The 24276-nt window shown below is 33.8% G+C and overlaps 4 protein-coding genes and 1 long non-coding RNA gene across 5 annotated transcripts in view; 4 read left to right on the forward strand and 1 right to left on the reverse strand.

The window, feature by feature from the left end:
* The window catches only part of igl (IQ calmodulin-binding domain containing protein igloo), a 547908-nt gene that overhangs the window by 445219 nt on the left and 78413 nt on the right, over positions 1–24276 (forward strand). The window lies entirely within an intron of this gene.
* The window catches only part of LOC149476545 (uncharacterized), a 201854-nt gene that overhangs the window by 159310 nt on the left and 18268 nt on the right, over positions 1–24276 (reverse strand). The gene's annotated exons all lie outside the window — the stretch shown is intronic.
* Positions 1–24276, forward strand: part of LOC149476548 (uncharacterized) — a 328274-nt gene that overhangs the window by 4268 nt on the left and 299730 nt on the right. The window lies entirely within an intron of this gene.
* On the forward strand, positions 16342–24245 carry LOC149476549 (uncharacterized). The gene is made up of 5 exons (XM_089711821.1): positions 16342–16409; positions 18449–18514; positions 18846–18971; positions 21343–21417; positions 24140–24245. Exons 1-5 carry the CDS (start codon positions 16342–16344, stop codon positions 24243–24245), a joined length of 441 nt encoding a protein of 146 aa, XP_089567947.1.
* LOC149476550 (uncharacterized) lies at positions 22387–23906 on the forward strand. The gene is made up of 2 exons (XR_016317804.1): positions 22387–22587; positions 23392–23906. It is a non-coding gene; the product is annotated as an uncharacterized LOC149476550 (long non-coding RNA).

The raw sequence follows: 24276 nt of genomic DNA on the forward strand, positions 1-24276 counted from the left end.
TTTCGACCAAAACCTGCCCTCCTTTCCTCACCCCTAATCGCAAATAGTTAAAAGAAAAGGCACAACTCGTTATTTGTGCCTTTATACGTTAATTAATTGTAACATGCAAGGATCTTTTATTAAGTAGACAGGGCACATCTGGCATTTCAGCCTTTTCTTTGTGTTATGTTGTAGATGTGCCTTTTGAAAGTAATTTTTAATAAAAATCTGTATGAAGTAAAGTCACATCTACGTATAAACATGTGCCTTTCATTGTAATGGCAAGTAAATGTGCCTTTTAAATTAGATACAACGAAAATATTTGTGTCATTTGTGCCTTTTTATAAATTTTTATCTCTGGATTCCTTGGACATAAAATTCTACAAAAAATTGAGCAGATGCGCCTTTTTTTCCTGATTCCAAATATGTATATAACTCAATTTTTCAAAAAATTTTAGTTGTGCCCTTTTTTCTTGCGACGGCAGTGTAAGTGGCATAAAAAAGTGTATGGTGTTGTGTGTCTCGTGTCTTGAAAATAGGATTAGTATTTTACATTTTCGTGATCCCGTATTATGTCATAAATCTATACAATTATTATAAAATTGAAGAGTTTGTTTGTTTGTATGCGCTAATCTCAAGAACTACTTTCCGATTTGAAAAATTATTTCGGTGTTGGATAGTCCATTTATCGAGGAAGGCTATAGACTATATACGTATATTATCATCACGCTAAGACGCGTCACCAACAGAAGCGGAGCCACGCAGGTGAAACCGCGGAGCGCAGCTAGTATAGAAATTGAAGTGATATAAAATACCAATAAATAAGTTAGATTAGTAACATGTAAGAAACAAAATATACCATTGATAAACTCCTCCTTTTTTTGAAGTCGGTTAAAAAAATTTAAATAAAAATAACACGATGTATTTTCTAGCAAAAGTCTAAGCTTCAATAATCGTTAAATTGCAAAAAGGTCTGCAAGGAACACAGAAATTGGTTTCATAATCGGATAGCATATGGCAGATGGGTAATTCAATTACTCGATACAATCGATATTTATGTATCGAATACACAGGAAATTACATCGAGCAAATATCGAACAAAAAAGCCCAGTATTCGATGTTTGTTTAACATTAAGTAATGTGTAAAGTGCGGCGATATTTTTTGTTTTATCGATATAATTTTAAATCGGTTCGTATTTTTGAATGTTATCAGATGTTGCGAATAGGTGCAATGCAGTTGCGAATCTGTAAATAAGTTTAAATATTTTTACGTGTTTATTTAAAATATTTGCTTATCTGTGCTGTTATAGAGGAATGGAGGCTTCTGTATTGTATTTATTTATTACATACAACTTATTATGTAATGAAATATAGTGTTTTGATATCAGTTTCACTTCTAAATTGACATTTTATCATTAATTGTAAATAGTCCGGGATCCATCGCCCATTTTTTCAAGTGATTACTATCAAGCTAATTTTTCGTGAGTAGCTTTATTTTGATGAGATGCCCAATAATTTCATGAACGAAACTCTCGATTGTGGTAGCTTACAGATGTAACAAGAATAAAAATTTTTGATTTGACGGTTCTCAAATATTTATTACGCAATTTGTAGGACAATTATGTCTGTTGAATTATATATAAGTATTAAATAAGTGAAAATAAAAAAATCTGCTGGTTAGTAATCATTTATGATGACTTCGTTATCGATACACATTGGAAAGGGGGACTCTTTGATCAAACCATAGATTTTGTAGGATAAATATTTTTTCGAATAATTTAGATAATTATCTTGAGATTGAACAAAAAAAAAACATTCAGTTAGTAATTAATATTTGAGAACCATCAAATCAAAATATTTTATCCTTGTTTCCTCTGGTAGCTAGGTACCACAATCGAGAGTTTCGTACATGAAATTATTGGGCATCTCATCAAAATAAAGCTACTCACGAAAAATTTGCTTGATAGTAATCACTTGCAAAAATGGGCGATGGATCCCGGACTGAAAGTGCTATTAGCTCAAAAACTGTATTAGATCTTACTGCCACGGCTTTGTTCGCAAATTCAAAGTCTGATTCCTATGGATAAGACCTACCATACGTTTACTCAAATCTCAAACTATATTTGTACCATATTTTATTTACCATATTTTATGGTTTAGAGGTGAAGAAGAGACTGACAGACAGGAATACTTTCGCATTTATAATAATAGTAGTAGTTAGAGATCTAGCGCAAAGCTACCTGTATGTATTTGACCAGACCTGGATTTTTGTGTGTTGATTCTCCTATACCTACGATACATGAGATGGGGATTCACTAAGCCCAGCCTTAAGCACAAACTAAGCTTCGCCCGCTTTTTCTAAAACTTAATAAATTATATACTAAACCTTTCCTCTTGAATCACTATATCTATTAAAAAAAAATTGGTTGTCTGTAAAGTCGGTTTACTGACGATAGTTGAACGTGACAACGTCCGATTGCGCTTCTTTGTCGCTCGTTCCGCGCTCTCGCTCGCACTTCAAGCCACATAGGGAACGCCTCAGAGCGAGGTAACGCAGCATGAGTCATGTTTTTTCGTACGTGCAGCCGGCTCTATCAAATTATAAGACGTTGTCACGTCAAAAACGCATCAAAATCCGTTGCGTAGTTTTACGGATTTAAGCATACAAAGGGACATAGGGACAGAGAAAGTGACTTCGTTTTATACTATTCACTACACAGTCTAGTCATAAAAAGAAACATACATATTTATACTTTGATCCATTGTAAAACATAAACTGGCGAACCTTACCATACTATACACAAAATATATGTATTTAGGAGTCATAAAAAATATAATAATTTAGCGCAAAGTCAGAATTAATGAGTCAAATTTATGTCTGTCAAATTAATGAGACAGGTGAGCAGTTATTAACGTTCTGAAATGAAATAATTACCCCATTTTCATTTGAAACACAATTTCGTTTGTCAAATATATTTTGCGTGTAATAATTATTGATAATAATCAGTACAATACACTTTGTTTATATAAATTGTTTACACGTTATTAATAAATTGACGATTAGGTGTCAATTAATTCTATTAATATAATGTGTGTAATTCTATTAATGTAAATTCCATAATATTGGACAAAATGTTACATTTTTTTAATGGATTTTATATAAACTAACTAGCTTTCCGCCCGCGGCTTCGCCCACTTTGTCTGAAACATAATAAATTATATACTAAAACCTTCCTCTTGAATCACTCTATTAAAAAAACCGCATCAAAATCCGTTGCGTAGTTTTAAAGATTTAAGCATACATAGGGACATAGGGATAGAGAAAGTGACTTTGTTTTATATTATGTAGTGATAGGAAAATATATTATTACGACTGACGCATAAAAGGATTATAGTTATTCTTCAACTGCTGCAGTGTTTCAAAGCTGAAGAGTTTGTTTGTTTGAACTACTGGTCCCATTTGAAAAATTATTTCAGTGTTAGATAGCCCATTTATCAAGGAAGGCTTTATGTATTATAATATCATCACGTTAAGACCAACAGGAGCGGAGCAACGCGGGTGAAACCGCGGGGCGCAGCTAGTAATTTATAATGTACGTATCATATTAATATTTTATAGAAATTGACTATTATTTCAGAGTTTAATAACATAATAAGCTTCTGTGGATTTATACAATAATTACCATTAAAAAAAATACGTGTGTCACTCGGGGACTGCCGCGGTAAAGCTATTGCATGCTATGCCTTCAAGCCACACCTCCGTGCCCATCGGAGTGGGGAGCGTGAGGTTTTTCGTTACCCAATTTCTTGATTCGGTCCCCGCGCTCAAGGTCCGCGATAGAAGCTATGCAATAGCTTAAAAACTTTATGGAATCACGCTTTTGCGTACCTATTAGTTATAATACGTTCTAAAACGTCGGAGTATAATTAAATTTTCCTGGTATTCTAACTCGGTACAGGAATTCCGCGAAATGAAACCTAAATGTGAAAATATGATCCCAGGTAAAATGTAATTTTAGGTAAATTAATTTATCATTTGGTATTTGAACTTGATAATATGATGTAATAAATCAAAAGATCACTTTATAGATTATCGGTATATATTTCATTATAGTTTTTTTAGAAAGTGCATTTTACACTACACATTTAAAACTAGCTACGAAGGTACTGTTAAAAATACATATTTTTCTACTCATACCTTTATTTTTTTGGCATGTACATTAAAGTGAAGTCCCGTGTCCCCGTGTGTAGTGGGGTAGGGGGCAGATGCATTATTCATAGTACATCTGTTTCACTGATCGATTTTTCTTTAGGGACAAATAGGTGATCAGCCTTCTGTGTCCTGCCAGACCGAGACATTTTTTTTTTCGTCTCCACCGGGAATCGAACCCAGGACCCCTCGGTTCTACGCTCACGCGTCAACCACTGTACCGAGGAGGCGGTCAACGGCGGCATGTACATTACAGTACAACAATTTATGTATGTGTGTATATTTTCATTTATTAAATTCAAATCAAATTCTTCAGAATTATAGTAATACCTACACAAAAAATATATTATGTATAGTTTTTCTATGAATCAATATAGGTATATTTAATTTGATATATTGCTCAGTTTTCCAACTTTCGATAAAGTTTCATTCACGTAGCAAATCAATCGAAGGTAAATTAACTAATGCCATTAACTGAACAGCATTTTCTTATCTTCTTAAAAGATCTTATTTCTATTGATCTTAACTGTGAGATATTGATGTGCATTTAAGTATTATATATTTAATTTATTGTTATTACAACATAGTATAAAACAAAGTCTCTTGCCCCTGTCTGTCTGTCCCTATGTATGCTTAGATATTTAAAACTACGCAATGGATTGTGATGCGGTTTTTTAATAGAAAGAATAGTTATCGAGTATATATTTTTTTAAGTTTTAGATAAAATGGGCAAAGTCGCGGTAGGAAAGCTAGTTTTCATATAATACAGAGTTTCCTGTAAATACTACAGAAATTACTAGCTCAAGCGATGAATAACAAATCTTGGTATTTTTGAAACTTTGTTTAAAATTTTTAAGCTATTGCATAGCTTCTATCGCGGGCCTTGAGCGCGGGGAACAAATCCAGAAATTGCGTAACGAAAAACCTCACGCTCCCCACTCCGACGGACGCGGAGGTGTGGCTTGAAGGCATGATATGCAATAGCTTTACCGCGGCAGTCCCCGAGTGCCACACGTCTTTTTTTCTTTCCGGAGTGATATAGGCTCTCTCTATAGCCTACAAACACCGTCCAGACACCGAATATATACATATTATAAATGTGAAACAAACACACTTTCACATTTTTAATATGTATATATAAATACAAGGATAGATGTAAGGATTTACATTTCAATATGAAGCTTTAATACATAATTATCCTCGTCGTAGAAGGCTATATTATTAATTTGATACGGAGTAGCAAATCGCGTAGAATACAACATTCATGCGCTACGCCGTAACCCTTGCGTAGCATATTTGCAACTCTGTTTTTAATTTTTTATGAAACACTAGCGGCCCGCCCCGGCTTCGCCCGCGTTTTCAAAGAAAAACCCATTCCCGTAGGATTTCCGGGATAAAACCTATCCTATGTCCTTTCTCGGGTATCAAAATATCTCTATACCAAATCTCATGCCAATTGGTTCAGTAGTTAAGGCGTGATTGAGAAACAGACAGACAGACAGAGTTACTTTCGCATTTATAATATTAGTATGGATTAACGAGGGTATACTGAGTTGAGATTTTTTAAAGAATCCTTTTCTTGATATAAAATGTTAGCGATGTTAGGATATAAAAATGCCTATAGGTGATTTGTAGCAAAATGATTAACTAAATTCCTGGAAGTACAGACTATAAAATATTTTCTAACTTTTAAAATAAATATATATTTTAATAAAAGTTATTGCTACTAAGAACTGAAATTCATTGGGAATATCCTGTATCTCATATAGGCATTTTGGACAAAATCGGATGTTCCATATTTATTGTAAACAAAAATGTTACTATATGGGTGTTATCTATGTAATTTGAGATATTGTTTGTGTTCTTTCATGACTATATTTCAATACGGGTATAATTTTTAAATTCTACTCATATGTCATGTCTCATATTAAAACTAAATGTGTGAAATATGTAATATATACGGTTAATATAAAAAAAGTTTATAATAATATGTTGTAATAAGGACCTTGACTTTAATATAATAAATAGTAGGTAATATTATTTGATACATACCACTGCAACTGTTATTACAATAAATGTATTAGTCCAATTTAAAACACTCAAAAGAAAAAAGAATCAAATCTTTATGTTTTCTTTCCTTAGTAACCTAACGAGTTTATTCCAAGAAATAACAAAGAATATGTAAGTGATTATTTAGTGAGCAGATTCAGGGTAATGGTGTTAAAATAAAATTGTCTTTGTTACCGTTGCGAGAGCCGTACACAAAAGACAAAGTGCGATCACTTGAGGCCACTTCGTGGATAAAAGATACTCGTGTGAGGGTGACCATGGGTTGGTAATAACGCGGATTTTATAAACATTTATAAAGAACGAAAGAATTATTTGAAGTGAAAATGCAATACCGGCAATACCGTCACGTCATGGAGTAAATCAACGATTTTGGTATCTTTGAATCTTTCCAAAGAAGTTTCACTTCTGACACGTGTGCTCGGCATACACGCTATTGTTTATTATGATTATATTATAGATGGGTCTCTACAGAGCGAGCAGCCCGCGAAGTAATTGCTGCACGAAGCTCGGTTTAAGAATACGTGCCTCAGCTGAGGAAAATGACAGCGCACATCATTTTCCGCTGTACAACATCCAATAATTAGTAAAAATAACAATTTATATATTATATACAAAAGATAGTATATAGTGTTTTTTACACCACTTATAACTAAAGAACGACTGAATGGATTGAAATAATTATTTGTACGATTTGTCTCCACTTGGATTGAGATACCTAATAGCCTTTAAAAAAAATTGAATGTACAAAAAAGGTCAACTTGGGTGAAGCCAGGTTGAGAAGCTATACATAGCAAACTACGACGATGCTGTATTTTAGTTTGAATAGGCTTCACGCAGTTGCATTTGTATTAGAGTTACATCTGCGTAGTGGCTGTGTATAATACGAAATTTGACAGTTATTTGTATGTAATTTTAGAGAGTATTTGGTATATATTTCGTATAGAACTAATCGCCATCCTCATGTTCAAACGACCTCATATGAAAGGCGAAACCTCGTTCAAATCAACCAGATGACATACTGAATTTTCGTTAGAATAGGCTTCATACATTGAAATGCACATGTATACAATTTACATCTATTAGTGTCTATTTAATACACGTAATAAGCTATGTATTAGTACAGTTGACAACAGCAGGACCAATTTCAAAAAGAGTCGGAAGAGAAAGACTTAAGAAGGAGGCAGAACTTCATTACATCACTCTTGAATATATTTTCTTTGAAGTGAAACTTGCGCGTTGAGAGTTTTTCAAGTTTTTCAAGTCGCGTCATAGCAATACCTAAACGTCATGGAGTAAGGCGACGATTTTGGTATCTTTGAATCTTGTCAAAGAAGTTGCACTTCTGATATGTGTGCTCGGATCACACGCTCTTTTTTCTAAACTAACGAGTGTCTCACAAATATTTGACGACATCAACATATTTCTAAGCTTTCTTTAATTACTTCGAGAACTTTTTGTGTAAAATTTTTAAGTTAAAATGTCCCACAAAATTAAGAAGCTTTGTTCCCCTACCCGGTATACTTAGAGAATCTCTATCCACCATATTTACGGTATATTGTTCGGATACCGCACTCCAAGTAAATGTGTGAATAGAAACCTTACTTTACGTTGAAATAATTACTTTAATGCAAGTACTGTTGTAAAATGTAACTTTACAGGCGCTTTTAAAGGCAGTGATATTCTTATCTATGGTATATTTTAAACGGCTTTTGTTTCTGCTTAACTCGACCTATATTTGCAAAGAAAAGTACTAAAGCACAAAGAAAATGGGACGTTCAAAACTGTTACTATTTATTGAATAGACGCGAACGTTTTTATATTTGTATGCTGTGTTCTACTTATATCTGAAACTCTGATATTAAAATAAAACAATATATGGTGTTCTATTGTAAAAGTAAATTTCTTTTGAAATCTTCTAGGTTTTGTTAAAAATTTGGGGGATTCGAAACATGACGAGTGTTCACAAATAATTCTCAATTATTTATCTACATATTATTATCCATAATATAATATATGTTTTATTACTTATAATATAATCTGCTGATAATGATAGTCGTTAAACCTTAATCAGACACAACAATGGTAAACAATATGTGCATATAAAAACTTAATTAAGACTCTGATGAGTCGACATCGGCAGATTGGTCTGTTTGACCTAATTTGGCAAAGGCCTCCTCCATTCCCTTCCACTCTTTTCTGTTCTAATATTATAGTCATTGAAATAATTAACAAAATTGCAATACATTATAGTCGTAACATCTAACGTCATCATTTCTTAAAGTCCATTTCCCGCGATGTCGTTTCATTATTGCCTTACATCTAAAATGGCGTCGCATTTTATTTGTACGTCTTGTACAAAATAAATCTCCGAACAAACTGAGGAAATGTAAAGTAAAAAATTCTACAAAGTGTTTTCGCGACGTTTTCAATTCGTTTCTGTCGAATCAATTCACCAACTATTACTTTTCCAAAGGATGCTGTTCTAAACATTTAAAATTGTTGTTTTATTTATTTAGTTGCAAGCCTGGCTAGGAACAAAATGTATTTAAAATAACAAATTATCTTAAAAAAATTATGCACTCAAAAAAATATGTTCTGTCGATTTTCGATCCATACAAACTATTAATATAAATTTATTTTGAGATTAGCGGGATTTCTTTTAAGTACAAAATTATATGAACTATCATGATAAAACAAGATACGTATAACATTACTTGTAAGCATTCAACAAATGAAACATGAACACTATAGAAAAAGTAACTCAGAACTGTATTTATTATTTAATTTACAAATTAATATCATAAGCGATTTTGCACCTATAATTTATTTTCAAACAAAAGACAAAAATTGTACTTACTAATTCTCTTTTCCAATAATTTAAACAACTGCAACTACAGGTCACGTATACTTCAATATCAATATTATATACAATATCAATATATTATACGAAGGTGACTTTGAAATAAACATTTATTATTGTTCAACTACCCACATCTTGCAGAAAGTGAAAGTTGCGGTCGTGAACGCGGGCACGCATGTCCACACGCATGTCAGTCTGCGATTGTCCGTCATTGGGAAAGATTGTCGCTGGTTTATTTTAACTACACGCGTAGTATTGTAATGTTTATAGTTGCAACGAATACATAATTTCATATAGTAGCACTCCTCGTCCCCTGCAGTTTTGTAGAACCATGGAATCTCACTCAAATTACGTAAGTACATGCCATACATACTCTTTATAATAATTAATATACGTACTATGCTTGAACCAAGCAGATAAATAAATAAATAAATATTTCAGGACAATTTTCACACACGGCACAATCTGATCCCATACTAAGCTTTCGCTTGTGTTATGGAAACCAGATGGCTGATAAACATACATATATAATTATGCAGTATTTTGTTTTTATTAATTCTTCACGCACACAGATGCACGTGTACCCGTGTATGCAAGTTATATTTGTATAATGTTTGTGTAAAAAAAAAATGTGTGCGTGTACTAGAGTACACACGTAAGAAGTGAAACTTCTTTATGACCTTATTTTTCAAAAAATAATTTACTATCTACACTAATATTATAAAGAGGAAAACTTTGTTTGTTTGTTTGTTTGATTGATTGTAATGAATAGGCTCATAAACTACTGGACCGATTTTAAAAATTCTTTCACCATTCGAAAGCTACATTATCCACGAGTAATATAGGCTATATATTATCACGCTAAGACCACAGATTAGAGAATAGTTACTTCGTAACTAAGACCAACAGGAGAATAGCCACGCGGGTGAAACCGCGCGGCACAGCTTGTATACAATATTACAGAAATACGTTAGTCTAACACGCTCGTCGCTTCGCTCCTCGCTACCTATTTAAATACAGTCAAAACCGTTTATGGCGACATCGTTTATAACAACATACCGGTTAAATTGACCAAAATGAAAGGTCCTTGCTGAATGTTATATGACCGCCTTATCGAAAACATTGGTTTTTACGGCATTGTTTACTACGACATACCGCATTAAGCGACCACATTTGGTTAATATTTTTCGAGAATTATATCTGTAGAACGACCGGCTCAGCTGTATTGTAAACAATTTGAATAGGTAACTGTATCCACATCTGGCACAGTATAATAGTCAATGGCTATTATCGTAAAAGTAATCAAAGTTTAGGGTCTTTTGTAATTCTTAGAAACAAAGCACATGCATATTTTGATTGGACATAAAGAGTTTGAGGTTTATTCTTATAAATATTGAATTCACAAAATCATATATGAACACCAATCAAGCAAACACGTGTTAACGTGAGTCATAGATTTATTAATGTTTTAAAAAATTCAATCAAAAACTGAGGTTAACTTTAAATACAATTTTAGAAAAATAAATACCACAATTAAATTATAAATTATATATTATATTATAATTATATAAATAATTTATAAATATATATATAATATATATATAATATATAAATAATATAATTATATATATTATATTATATAAATTATTAAATTAAATAGATACCATAATTCCACCCACGTGTTAGTGTATTGAAAAATACAATCAAAAAGTGAGGTTAATCATAAATAACTTAGAAAAATAAATACCATTATTACACCTAAGTATTAGAAAAATAGATGTAATTACTTATTTAATTTTTATAAATTCACTGGAATTAGAATTAAAACAAACCCTTTGATTTTGCTGATCACTTTAATATAACATGTATATAGTCAAATTACTTATTTACTTTTTTATAAATTCACTGGAATTAGAATTAAAACAAACCCTTTGATTTTGCTGATCACTTTAATATAACATGTATATAGTCACGAGTACGGCGTAACGCAAAAATGTCACGCGCGCGGCGTAACGTAACGCAAAAATGTTACACAAAATTTTTGTCCACCCCCGATAAAGAAGTTTCACTTCAAAAATTTAACAGCTATTTGAATATTTTATATGAGATAAAGTATATTTTGAGCGTGACGTCATTGATTTCGTTTTTCCACGCCCTGCAACTTACTTTCAGTACGTACCTAACCTAACTTTCGAAGTACAGTCCAACATTAGTTATAAGAGTTTTTTTTTTATTAAAATCAGAAAATCAGTTCAATCATTAAGAAGATAGATTGGAAAAACAAACATACTTAAACCCAAAAATTTCCTTAATTTTTCGCGATAAAAGTGATGAATTAACATTTTCATCTAACAATTAAAGAACGATTATAAAATTAAAAAAATGGCAACTCAACGTATTTTAACGATTATCTAAAAATTAAAAGCCCTTAAGGCGCTTTCAATTTAGCGTTTCGTGTCGGACAGCTGCTAGGCCGGGAGATATTGACACAAAATTTCGAGTCATTTGTAACAGGATGGCGGTTCTACAGGGGTCTTAGTACGCAATGACAAAAAGAAAAATGATGGTGTGAACGCTGGTACCGGTGGCTTAGTCGCGTGGGCGTTAGTCGAACTCGTCGGAAAAATAGCGAAAGTCAAACGAAAATTTTAGAATTTACCGATAGCCCATAAAAAAGAAGTAGGCGGTAGTGTCATGCCATACTTTTCCGGTGTGACTTACAGCCCGCCATACCGACGCGAATGTGTTGATTAAAAAAAAACAATTCAACCATTTGTACCAGGCTACCTTTTGCACAGGTAACCATCGTCGTGCAGCCATTTACGAAAATCGCCATGCCATACTTTTCGGACGATTCCAAATGGTCGCCATACCGCAAATCTGCAAATTTTTTTTTTCTAGTTGTACTATTATACATATATTCTGTGGTACGGCGCACGGACGATCCTCTTTTTTCATACAAAACGTTCGGTGAACGCCGCGAGCGTTCGCGGTGCCGGTACTGTTGAAAGCGTCCAAACGCAAAAGGCTTATTCACGTCTTCTAATTGGGATTTTTCTAAACTGTCATCCCTTCTCCGTCCCTTTAACTTTTACAATACTTTACAAATTGTTGATAAAAGTGTCACAATTAAAGATTTCTTCGCAAATTATCGTTAACTTTGTTCAATTGTTTTATCAAATAGAATTTTAACTTTAAATAAAGCTATTTTGAAGGTTCTGTGGTGTTATTATCTTTTGTTAATACAGTTAACAATTCTGTTTTTCGTTATTCGTAACAACCTAAAGCCTTTTCTACAAATAAGCTCTCTAACACTGAAAAAACGTTCAAATCTGACCCGTTGTTCCTGAGATGAGCGCGTTCAAGCAAACAAACTCTTCAGCTTCATAATATTATTAAAGATTTATAAATCACGTTATTAAAATTATTGTATCTACTAATTTAATACGATTTCGTTTGAACAAACACTAAACTTTGAACAAGTCTCAACTATGAAAAATTTAAGCTATAAATAACTCGGTTATCAATTAATTTGATAATAAAAAGTCAAAGGCTATGAAATATTGTTGTATGAACTTTCTTTACGTAATTTAATCCATCTCAAACGGTGACACCTCAATAATGAGATATATCAAGGTAAAGGCTGTAGCGATTAGGTATGTATTAAAATTATGATTATTAGTATAAAAGAGTTTTGTAAAATTGTGTATGCTTTCTTAGTTATATTTGTAAATATGTATTTAGTAATCTGTAGTTATATATTATGTGATTTAAATTATGTATGTAGTTTGGTTTGCTTTAGACTTTTGTATATAGTTTACCAATTGATCAATTATCTATCCTATTATTTTATTATTTAATTTTAAGCTATTGCATAGCTTCTATCGCGGGCCTTGAGCGCGGGGACCGAATCCAGAAATTCCGTAACGAAAAAACCTCACGCTCCCCACTCCAACGGGCGCGGAGGTGTGGCTTGAAGGCATGCTATGCAATAGCTTTACCGCGGCAGTCCCCGAGTGCCACACGTCTTTTTTTGTTACATAATTTGAGTCCCTAAGTCGTGACAAAATAAAGACAATATTTATTATGTTTACAGTTAATGCTAGAATCGAAACACGATTGGATTCATTTCAGTCTTTGCAAGATAATATATATTATATGAAATAGAATATATTACTGTAGCTCATGTGTTATTCTGATGTATGTACATAGGTACATACATGACTGTAAAGTTTCATACAGTAAGAGATACTTAGCATAAGATCAGGCGAGATTGTGGTCAAGCGCTTCCCTATTGACAGTCAGAAAAGATACGCAGTTAAAAAGTAAGATTGTTTTAATGTTTACACTGTTAAAAATGTTCTATAGCAGACTAATCCATATGTCTTTTGCACATTATCTGGTTCCTATTAGTCGCTTTAATTATCAAAAATCAGCCCCTAAAAGGTTGAATTAAGAGATGAAATTGCTTAGACCACGAATGAAACCGCGGCACAAGCAGTAGGTAAATAAAACGTTTATTTGCACAACAAAATTAACAGTAGCCATAAATACAATCAAATGAATATTCCCATTTTTTAATTTCATAAATTTGAATAGCTCTATTAAATAAAGAACGTAAAACAGTTAGGTATAAAATTACCAGGTAACAGCAAGCAAGCATTTTTATATTCGCGTTTTATGATTCTTACGAAATTATTAATTATTTGTGAACATTAATTTTAAATCCATATTTATTGGAAGACGATTACCTTATAAGAAAAGTTTTAATTTTTTTCATAATTATAGCGGATTCATATTTTAAGATCATTTGTGATCTAGTTAATACTAATATCAACTTCATAACAAATTATTGTTTTGCAGTGGTAGATATCATTAATACTGAAAGTTTGTAATATTATGTAAATGTAACATTAGATTATGATTTTAAAATATCTACTCATTTTAAGTGTAGGAAGTGAATTATAATTAAATAAATAATATTTATTTATTTCCTCAAAAAACTTACAACTACAGTTACACAATATTTCATAGTATAAATTGGAGAGGACTGGTGTCTGCGATAGGCAAAAGCCTGTACTGTAGATCGCCACGCTCTCACCCAGTCGAACCGCTTAATATTTGCTAAGTAGTTACTAATATTATGATTATAAATTTTGTTTGCTTGTTTATTTCTTCCTGTCGCAAGAGAGCGACTTAACGACATTATTTTCGTATCTAAGGACACAAAAATAATATACACAATACAAAAAAGGCTAGAAAGTACCTACACGGCTAGAGAGTGGCATAGGCTACGTTTTCCATGGCTGTAACACCACATTCCCATAGGATTTTTTTCATAATCCCGTGGGCGAAAAGCTAGTTTCACTATAAATTTATTGTACAAAGATATTGCTTATAATTTACACCACAGTATAAAATAGTAGGCGGGATATCAATCATCGCGCAGGTGACATAGCAGCCACGGAGACGCCTATTGCGGATGCCGGTGTCAATTGTTATATACTATGTAATAACTTGCTTTTAGGTTATCGTGTGTTGGGGGTTTTATTGTATGAATAATACTGAAAATAGAATATAAAGGTTTACGACGAAGAAACGAGTGAGTAATTTTGTAATGTAAATTCATTTTTGGTTTTATTTTGTCAAAATAAAGAAAAAATTGCTAAATTTAAACTAGTAGATCAACGCGCGGCATCGCCTGCTTTAGAAAACTTAATAAATTATATACTGAAACATGTATGATGAAGAAACATACAAATTTTAAACAAATAAAATATTGGCACATTTTAATTATACTTTGTCAAAATAACACAAATAGATAACATTGTAGTTTTACTTTTTTAGTGTTTTACTACATAGTGGTGGCTGTAGCTCGCGTTTATCACAAATTATGACAGATGTCAAATGATTTACGTTATTCTTTTTCCCAGAAATAAAAATGTTCTGCCTGATTGTTACAAAGTTTATAATTTTGAGCTAAAAGCCAAATTCTTTTTTAATCCTAAACAAAAATATGACATACCACCTTTAATTCTGTAAGTTGTTAATAAACGTTTCATTCATAAATATAATGAATCTATACTAATATTATAAACAGGAAAGGTTTGTAATTATGTATGTATGGTTTTCACGCATACACTACTGGACCGATTTCAAAAATTCTTTCACCATTAGAAAGCTGCGTCTTCACTGAGCAACATAGGCTATATTGCATTTTCAAAAAAATTAGAGATCCTTACCAAAAATGCAATAATGTAACCCAAGGTGTAAAAAATTACTTAATAAAAATTCTGTTGTCGCGTGCGCTGCGGAATCTATTCCTTGAAGTACGAGGATGGTTCTTACAAAAAAAAAACGTAAACATGTAGGTACCACGGGCGAAGCCGGGGCGGACCGCTGCGCGCTAGTATTGAATACCTAATCATGTTTTTTAAACATATTACAAGCTAGTTATATTACGGAAGTAATCAAAAGATTTACCAATACATCCAATAATTACAGTTTGCCGCGCTTTCTGACACCTCCCCTGAAATTTCTAAAAACATAGCTTTGCACAAGATTTTCAAGCGCAAAACTTGTACGAAAGTCTGCAATTTCAAACGTTTCGTAGTAATTTGAAGGGATTTAAAACTAATTATCAACTTTACCGAAAGTTACTGAGTAAATTAGGTCGTCAAAACGAAAACTTCTATCTGTGCCGGGGTCGGCGTTTTACTGCAATCTTTGTTTGTTTAAGTGTACCGACTTTAATAAAATAAATAATGATATGGTGATTGTAGTAGGAACTATGAACAGTTTATTTTAATGTGATTTTACTTTATTGTGCCCCGCGGTTTCACCCGCATTGCTCCACTCCTGTTGGTCGTAGCGTGATGATATATATAGCCTTCCTCGATAAATGGGCTATCTAACACTGAAAGAATTTTTCAAATCGAACCAGTAGTTCCTGAGATTAGCGCGTTCAAACAAACAATCTCTTCAGATTTATAATATTAGTAGATACAACCGCCTTTCTATCTATGACATTTTGCCATCAAAACTCTTCTATAAAGAATATAAAGAAAACAAACTGACATCTTATGTCACACGTAATGTGATCTCCAAATCAAAAACGTAAAATAAAAACATTTAAACAATGCCATGATTTCGATATTATACTAACATTGAATTTATTTCAATGTTAATTTTATATATTATATCTTAATTTAATAAATTTCAAATGGGTTTGATAAATAGTAAGGAGATTATGACAAAGAGAAAAATCGATGAAGCTACGAGTAACACCAGGTGAGGAGCCTATTTAAAAATTCCTTTCCTAATAATAATTATATTACAATAGCTTTTACTATACAGGGTTACTTGTAAAACACCAGCAACCTCGCAGGACAAGATAGCTAACATCATAAGTAACAATATTTGTTCTACGACTTATGATAATTTGTTAGATTTTATTTTCATACAAAAATAAATATAAAATATTAATTTAATTTTCCGTTTGAATATTAAGTATAAACTCTACGCGCATCCCAAAAATTACGTGAACAAGAAGCGAACGAGAGGGGAAAGGAGGCGTCGCGTCGTCCTTTCGATAATGAATAGAACATAGACTTACAAATGTTAGGAGAGTACAATAAAAACTTTAAAAAAATCATTTAAAAATAATTTATTGCGTTATGCCAAAAGTCGTAGAACAAATGTTGTTACTTATGATGTTAGCTATCTTGTCCTGAGAGGTTGCTGGTGTTTTACAAGTAACCCTATATACGTATACTATTTACTACTAACTGTAGGTACATGACGTGCTTTGCCTGCGTTGTCTAAAACTTAGTACTTAGTAAAAACAGAAATACGCTATTTTTGAGTATATCGCCAACAGACAAACTGACGCTGCGGTAATATATAGATAATATTATGTAGAGATGGTTATAAGGTTGGAAACTTAGTATTAGTAAAAGAAAATAAAATAAAGTACCTTATCCCGACTCCGGTATTTATTTGCAGTTCATAAAAATCATTAGGTAAATTAAAATGGCCTGATTATTGTTTTTGAGTTACTAGTAGTGTAAACACTTCCTTCATTATATTCGTAGTCGTTTATAATATTTTTTTTATTTTATTACTACAACAAGTGTTATTCCCGCGGTATCGCCCGCTTAGTCAAAAATAAATTATATTATAGGTACTAAAACCTGCGTCTCGAATAACTCTATTAAAAAAACCGAATCAAAATCCATTGCGTAGTTTTAAAGATTTAAGCATACAAAGGGACATAGGGACAGAGAAAGCGACTTTGTTTTATACTATGTAGTGATAGTGATATAATATTATGTAGTGATGATTAATTTATAATGAAATTTGCTGTACTCCAGTTAGTAACATTATAAGAAATTTATTAGTATAATGTTGTGTGTAGCTTCTTCCCGGAATATATACTTAGAAAATGAAATGTTCAAAGTTCAACGACCCACTTTTCGGCGTAAATTACACGCAATCTTTAAGAAAGTTGGATGACAGAATTGGCTTTTAATGATAAGGCTCCCTCTTAAATGCTTTTGTCTATATCAAAACTCAAGCTATAAATAATATTACTTTCTTATTTTCTTGCAATTGTATACATTTAAGGCTTTTCGTCGTTTTTTGTTTGCTTGAACGCGCTTATCTCAGGAACCACGGTTCAGATTTGAAAAATTGTGTGTTCCTCTGAAACATAAATATTAAAGAGATCTTATCGAATAGACAATATATTTTCAAGGCCTTAATTTTTAACTTAACACAATCTCAAGGGCATACCGCATAAGGCTTGAGACAACTTCGTCTTATCTTTGACTTCCAGAGATTTATACGAAAAACTTTCAACTTTTTAGTTTTTAGCCTCTAGAAACTTAATCTGAAGACATCTAAGCCACATAGGAATATAGTTAGTATTTTCTAATGTTTTATCCTCTAGTACATATAAGATTCTTACGAATCTTTAATCTACTAGCTGTGCTCCGCGGTTTCACCCGCATTGCTCCGCTCCTGTTGGTCTTAGCGTGATGATATATAGCCTATAGCCTTCCTCGATAAATGGGCTATCTAACACCGAAGGAGATTAGCGCGTTCAAACAAACAAACTCTTAAGCTTTATAATATTAGTATAGATGTGTTATTATCTCAATGTACAAAGCATCAACGTGAGTAGGTACAGATAATTTTAAATTATCTAAAAATTAAGAAAAACCTGTTACAGAATTTGAGGTTTCCCCAAAAATGCATTCAAAATTGCTTGTAACTATTTAAATTCTGGAAGCGTTTATAATGCTTATAATTTTTTGTTTGTTTTTCAGTTTATCAAACCTTCGTTACGTCATCGCGACCAATAAATCAAAATGGAAATTGTTCCGAAAGAGGGAGTAAGTATTATTTTATATTTTACACATATTAAAGTCAAAATTACACATAAGCATACAATGAAAATATTGTTAATTATCGTAGGTATTAAATAAGGTTTTAATATTGTATGATGTTTGTTTGTATAACTCCTTCACGCAAAAACTGCTGAACCGATTTTCATGGAATTTGGTAGGTACATACATAGAGGATAACTTGGATAGCTTTTATACGGCACATAAGTTAAACAAATATTTACGAATAAAATCACAGCAAAATCTGCATGTTTAAAATATTATTTTACGTTCTAAATATCAGCTATAAACCTTGTTAAATTTAAATAAAAATATACAGAATAGCGCCAATACCGGCGTACACGGCGGCGTCAGTGAGACCTGTGAAGGGCTGTCCCTGCGGTAACAACGGGCCGTGTAAGCAGAAAATAACTCCGAAAGGCGTCACCATACATTATCCGCAAAAGTACGTTGATACTATACTTATAGCTTTGTCAGATAGAACGCGTTAAAAACGCGCGTCAAAGCGCTAACTCTTTTTTTTTTTAAGTGGGGAAATCTTGCATAGATACCTACGGCCTCCGGGGAAAGGGCCGTGGGTTATGTCGGATTCCTACCGACCAAAACCCCACTGTATTCCGTCAAGCCGCATCAACGACGGGGCCACGGGTATAGGTAGAATTCGTCCGTGACCCCATCAGCAGCTGCCCGTTTCCAAGCCAACACAAACTATTTATGAGCCCGCCAACTCTGACCTCATGGGGCGGCGTGAGCGGAACACGTCTCACGCCGCCTCATCTCACCGGACGATGGACTAAATCCCCGGTCAAAGCGCTAACCTAACGCCGCTTTGTGACGTCGAGTTGTCTTGTTCTCTGCTGTAGGCTGTAGCATGCCGTCATGGATCCACTTCACAATGGGCAGCGTTGGACGAGTAGAGGCAATCACAATAGTGTAGAGGGCCTAAATGTCTATGATTGGCCGTCATTGTAGATGATAATTCATAGACGTGGTAATAGCAACAAACATAAACGATCATTTGTTGGGCCAACGTTACCCATTGTGATGAGGGCCTATCATGCTAACATGATGAGACGCTTTGATGCGCGCTAAGAACGCGTTGTAAGTGACGGGGCATTAGATTTGTGTCAAATATAAGTAATTGAAATGTATCTTTATCACACACTTTTAGTATAGAGCGCGAACACGAACACTATCGTCAAAGTACTAGTATTGCCATGGAGATTATTTGTATGGGAATTTGAAAAAAGTTAAGTAAATGTGCAGTTCTAACAAAACGAAATAACATATTATTCTATGGCGTCGTTACGAGGTTACGTTGCTGAATTTTGTTGAACTGTCAAATGTTGCCTATTAAAATGGCTCTACTATAGCGTTTGAAGGGATACTATGTCATTTAATCACATACGTCATTAAGAGTGAATTTCCTTTGACCTTCATAATATAAATTTACAACAGAATCCCACATTATCCATACTAATATTATAAACCTGAAGAGATTTTTGTTTGAACGCGCTAATCTCAGGAACTACTGGTCCGATTTAAAAAATGCTTTCGGTGATAGCCCATTATAGAGGAAGGCTATAGGAGTATAGATATGTCACGCTAAGACCAATAGGAGCGAAGCATTGCGGGTGAAATCGCGGAGCACAGCTAGTTTATAATGCACAATATATAAAATTACACTATTACATACAAAGTTATATCTCATGTTCACTGTTACCGGGTGCATTGTAGCGACTGAGGGACTTTAAAACTTGTCAAACTTAAGTGTAGCTTAAGATTTTCAAGTATTCCCTGCCTTACCGTGTTTCACGACGCGACGTTCAACTTATACTACGGATTTATATGGACGTAAAAAGTACATCTGGAATGTGTTTCGATGTATTTTGTTATCACCTGATATTTAGGTTCGTTATATTTTTGGATTGTAATGTGAAATAAAATTTATGTAGGTACTTACATAGATTTGTAATGTATAAAAAGTTAATATATTTTTTTGCATGAATATCTCTCCCTCTCCCTCTGCCTCTCCCTCTCCCTCTGCCTCTCCCTCTCCCTCTCCCTCTCCCTCTCCCTCTCCCTCTCCCTCTCCCTCTCCCTCTCCCTCTCCCTCTCCCTCTCCCTCTCCCTCTCCCTCTCCCTCTCCCTCTCCCTCTCCCTCTCACTCTCACTCTCACTCTCACTCTCACTCTCCCTCTCCCTCCCCTCTCCCTCTCCCTCTCCCTCTCCCTCTCCCTCTCCCTCTCCCTCTCCCTCTCCCTCTCCCTCTCCCTCTCCCTCTCCCTCTCCCTCTCCCTCTCCCTCTCCCTCTCCCTCTCCCTCTCCCTCTCCCTCTCCCTCTCCCTCTCCCTCTCCCTCTCCCTCTCCCTCTCCCTCTCCCTCTCCCTCTCCCTCTCCCTCTCCCTCTCCCTCTCCCTCTCCCTCTCCCTCTCCCTCTCCCTCTCCCTCTCCCTCTCACTCTCACTCTCACTCTCCCTCTCACTCTCCCTCTCACTCTCACTCTCACTCTCACTCTCCCTCTCCCTCTCACTCTCACTCTCACTCTCCCACCCACTCTCACTCTCCCTCTGCCTCTCCCTCTCCCTCTCCCTCTCCCTCTCCCTCTCCCTCTCCGAGGAGAAGAATAATATTTTACTACTAATATATTAATTACACTATGGATAAATTATTTTAGCGCAAACATACAGATTCTCTCACAGGCGAAACATTTTCTTCCACCACCTATTCAATCAATATTGTATGAAAACATGACATAGTAACGCAAAATAATATACATATAAGCGACGATATTTCAGAAACTGTAAAAATTTCAGGAAGAAAAAGCTTTTTGGTGCCAATAAAGGATACGTACCGCCGCAAAATACCAAGAGCTATTATAATAGCAATAAGTAAGTGTTTTTTTTACATTTATTATTTCTTTTATTAAGCTATTGCATAGCTTCTATCTCAGACTATGAGCGCGGCGACCGAATGTAAAAATTTCGTAAAGAAAAACCTAACACCCCCCACTCCAACCGGCACAGCGATGCAATAGCTTTACCGCGGCAGTCCTCGAGTGCCACGCGTATTTTTTTTATAAACCAAAACGTCATGAGAATAATATTGTAAAGAATTTGCTAATTTTCAATCTAATATAACAATAGACTCGTTTTATCCCGCGGTTTTACTCGTTGTTAAGTATGAGAGACCAGCTGCAGCAGTTGTTATACCTATAACAGTATGTCATTCCTTTTTCTGTAATTGAGGCATTAATTGTACAAAATGTCCGTATTTATGCAAAATGGAACCACTCGACAAATTTCGTTTTTTGCTTTTATTGAAGAATACTCATCCAAAAGTGGTCTAAATTCTTATACAAACAAGAACCACATGATTTTTACGTTGGAAACAAGGTATACTAAAAGCAGAAAGGAACCACCAGCAACAACGAATAATTACATATTAAGCAAAACCGAACCACAGCACCACGGGACTGCTTTGTTCAAACAAATAAACGATATTACTATCATGTCATTTTATACAAAACAGATCCACACCTACTTGGTACCATTATACATTACACATATTTCTATTAATAACAATTATTTTTAATACACAAAATGGAACCAGGTTTCTGTGGTATGGTTATGCGTAAAATAAATACATAATTTAATTGTAATTTTTTATTGCAAAATAAAACCACAAGCATTCGGTTCTATTATGCATAAATAAATATTGTAAAACATTCTGAAACCCATCATCGCTATATGGAACCAAATGCCTTGACTTGTTACAATGCTTCTCATCTTTAAACAACGTATTTCATTACTTAAATAGCTCAAAGTGCAAAACTCCAATTTTTAAAGTAAAACGTTGAACATCTGTCAATATAGGTGACATTCAGCGAAGTAGTTCGAATACGTGACGGTGTTTTTTTCCTCCGCGAAGTAAGTTCTATTGTTTTTGTTAATTACCTTTAAAATTAAATGTGAAAATGTTTAGTAATAAATAAATAAGCAAGCAATGGGTAAGAAAAGCATTGGAGACGAACACCGAAGATAATAATGAAGATACAACGGGTAAGTAGCTTTATTTAATGCATTTAAGTACTTATTGAATCTGAGATGCAGGTACGCTTTATCCACTTTTGATTCATTCCCGATTGTGGTGTGATTTTAAGAAGATAGTTCATTAAGTAAGTACAAGAGGAATCCTCTGTGGATTTACGTATTTTAACGACAATGTCGTTGTTCACGAAGGCGCGGCGAGTCGAATTAAGAGTCGTTTTGTTACGATTCATCTGTCATTGTGAGATGAAACTACTAAAGTCTAAACCCTGTTTTAAAAATAACTGTCGATGATCTAGGTACCTACCTACTATTTTGGTAAAATACGTTTAGATGTATTTCTGATGCCGCTGTAACAACAAATACTAAAAAACAGAATAAAAAAAGACGTGTGGCACTCGGGGACTGCCGCGGTAAAGCTATTGCATAGCATGCCTTCAAGCCACACCTCCGAGCCCGTCGGAGTGAGGTTTTTTCGTTACGGAATTTCTCGATTCAGCCCCCGCGCTCAAGGCCCGCGATAGAAGCTATGCAATAGCTTAATAAATATTTAAGAAGCTCCCATACAATAAGCCGTGATTTTTTTGCCGTTTTTATAGATAATGGTACGGAACTCTTCGTTGCGCGAGTCCGACTCGCACTTAGCCAGTTTTTTGTACATGGCGCATGTACATACAACATACTTAGTCGTCTAGTAGGGACACGGCTTTATAAGAACTAATAATATTTTGCTGTCGCCATATACCTACCTACGTATAAAAGCCACGCGGCTTTATTGTTTTGATTTAAAGCTTTTTTTTTTTCTTTTTATTACAGAAGATAACGAAGAACCTTATACGTCGCTGCCTCTGGAGAAGCTTTCTTCACCTTCTAGCGATATTCAGTCCATATTACATCTCATTCCACAAGATGCACAGTTTTTATAACGGTCTCATTAGTGATGATGCAATAGAAGACCACATAGATGGACTAGACACGGTGGATTTCGAAATCCAATTTGATGATAACGTCGAATAAACGTCCTATATAAGTATTATTTTATATATTTTATTAATTAAAGCTTTAATTACGATATTATAAATACATAGTTTCATTTATATCATTAAATCCCTGGGATGTGGTTCCTTTGTGTATAAGAGAAAACCTATCAATTGATAAATGTTAAAAGGAACCACATGCACATTTTCTTAATTATCTAGAAAGTTTAAGAATATTCAGAGCAAATTTATATACACATACTTAAATAAGTAATTTATCAATGAATTTAAATAAAATAAATTTTAATTTTACTTCATCTGACAGAGCTGCAAATGTTTTTGTAAATCCTTTAATATCTCGAAAGTGCGTTTTTGCTGGGTGGTTCCTTTTTGCTTAAATACGGACAAATATTGTTTTATATTCGACTTAATTCCTAAGATAAAGCTATTTCACACGTATCTATAATATTATAATAATAATATATTCTCACTTAAAACGTAAAGCTATGAAATTATAATTAAGTGCCAAAATAAACGCACGAACTCGACACCCCTTTCTTTATGTTGAAATGAATTATTTTTCTTTGCAAAAGATTTAACCCAAAGGTGAAAAAGGCCAAAACCGCCAGGGGTCGAATTAAGAAGAGAGTTAGTAGAAATATTTCCTTCCCTTTCCCGTTCTGTTTTGAATGAGGTAAGTTTTTATTTCATGGTAAAGTTAAGA

Source organism: Colias philodice, chromosome 27 (genome assembly GCF_061535455.1).
Source record: "Colias philodice isolate Cphi_HAF_F1 chromosome 27, ilColPhil1 Martin Lab GWU primary, whole genome shotgun sequence".
NCBI classification, from domain to species: Eukaryota; Metazoa; Arthropoda; class Insecta; order Lepidoptera; family Pieridae; genus Colias; species Colias philodice.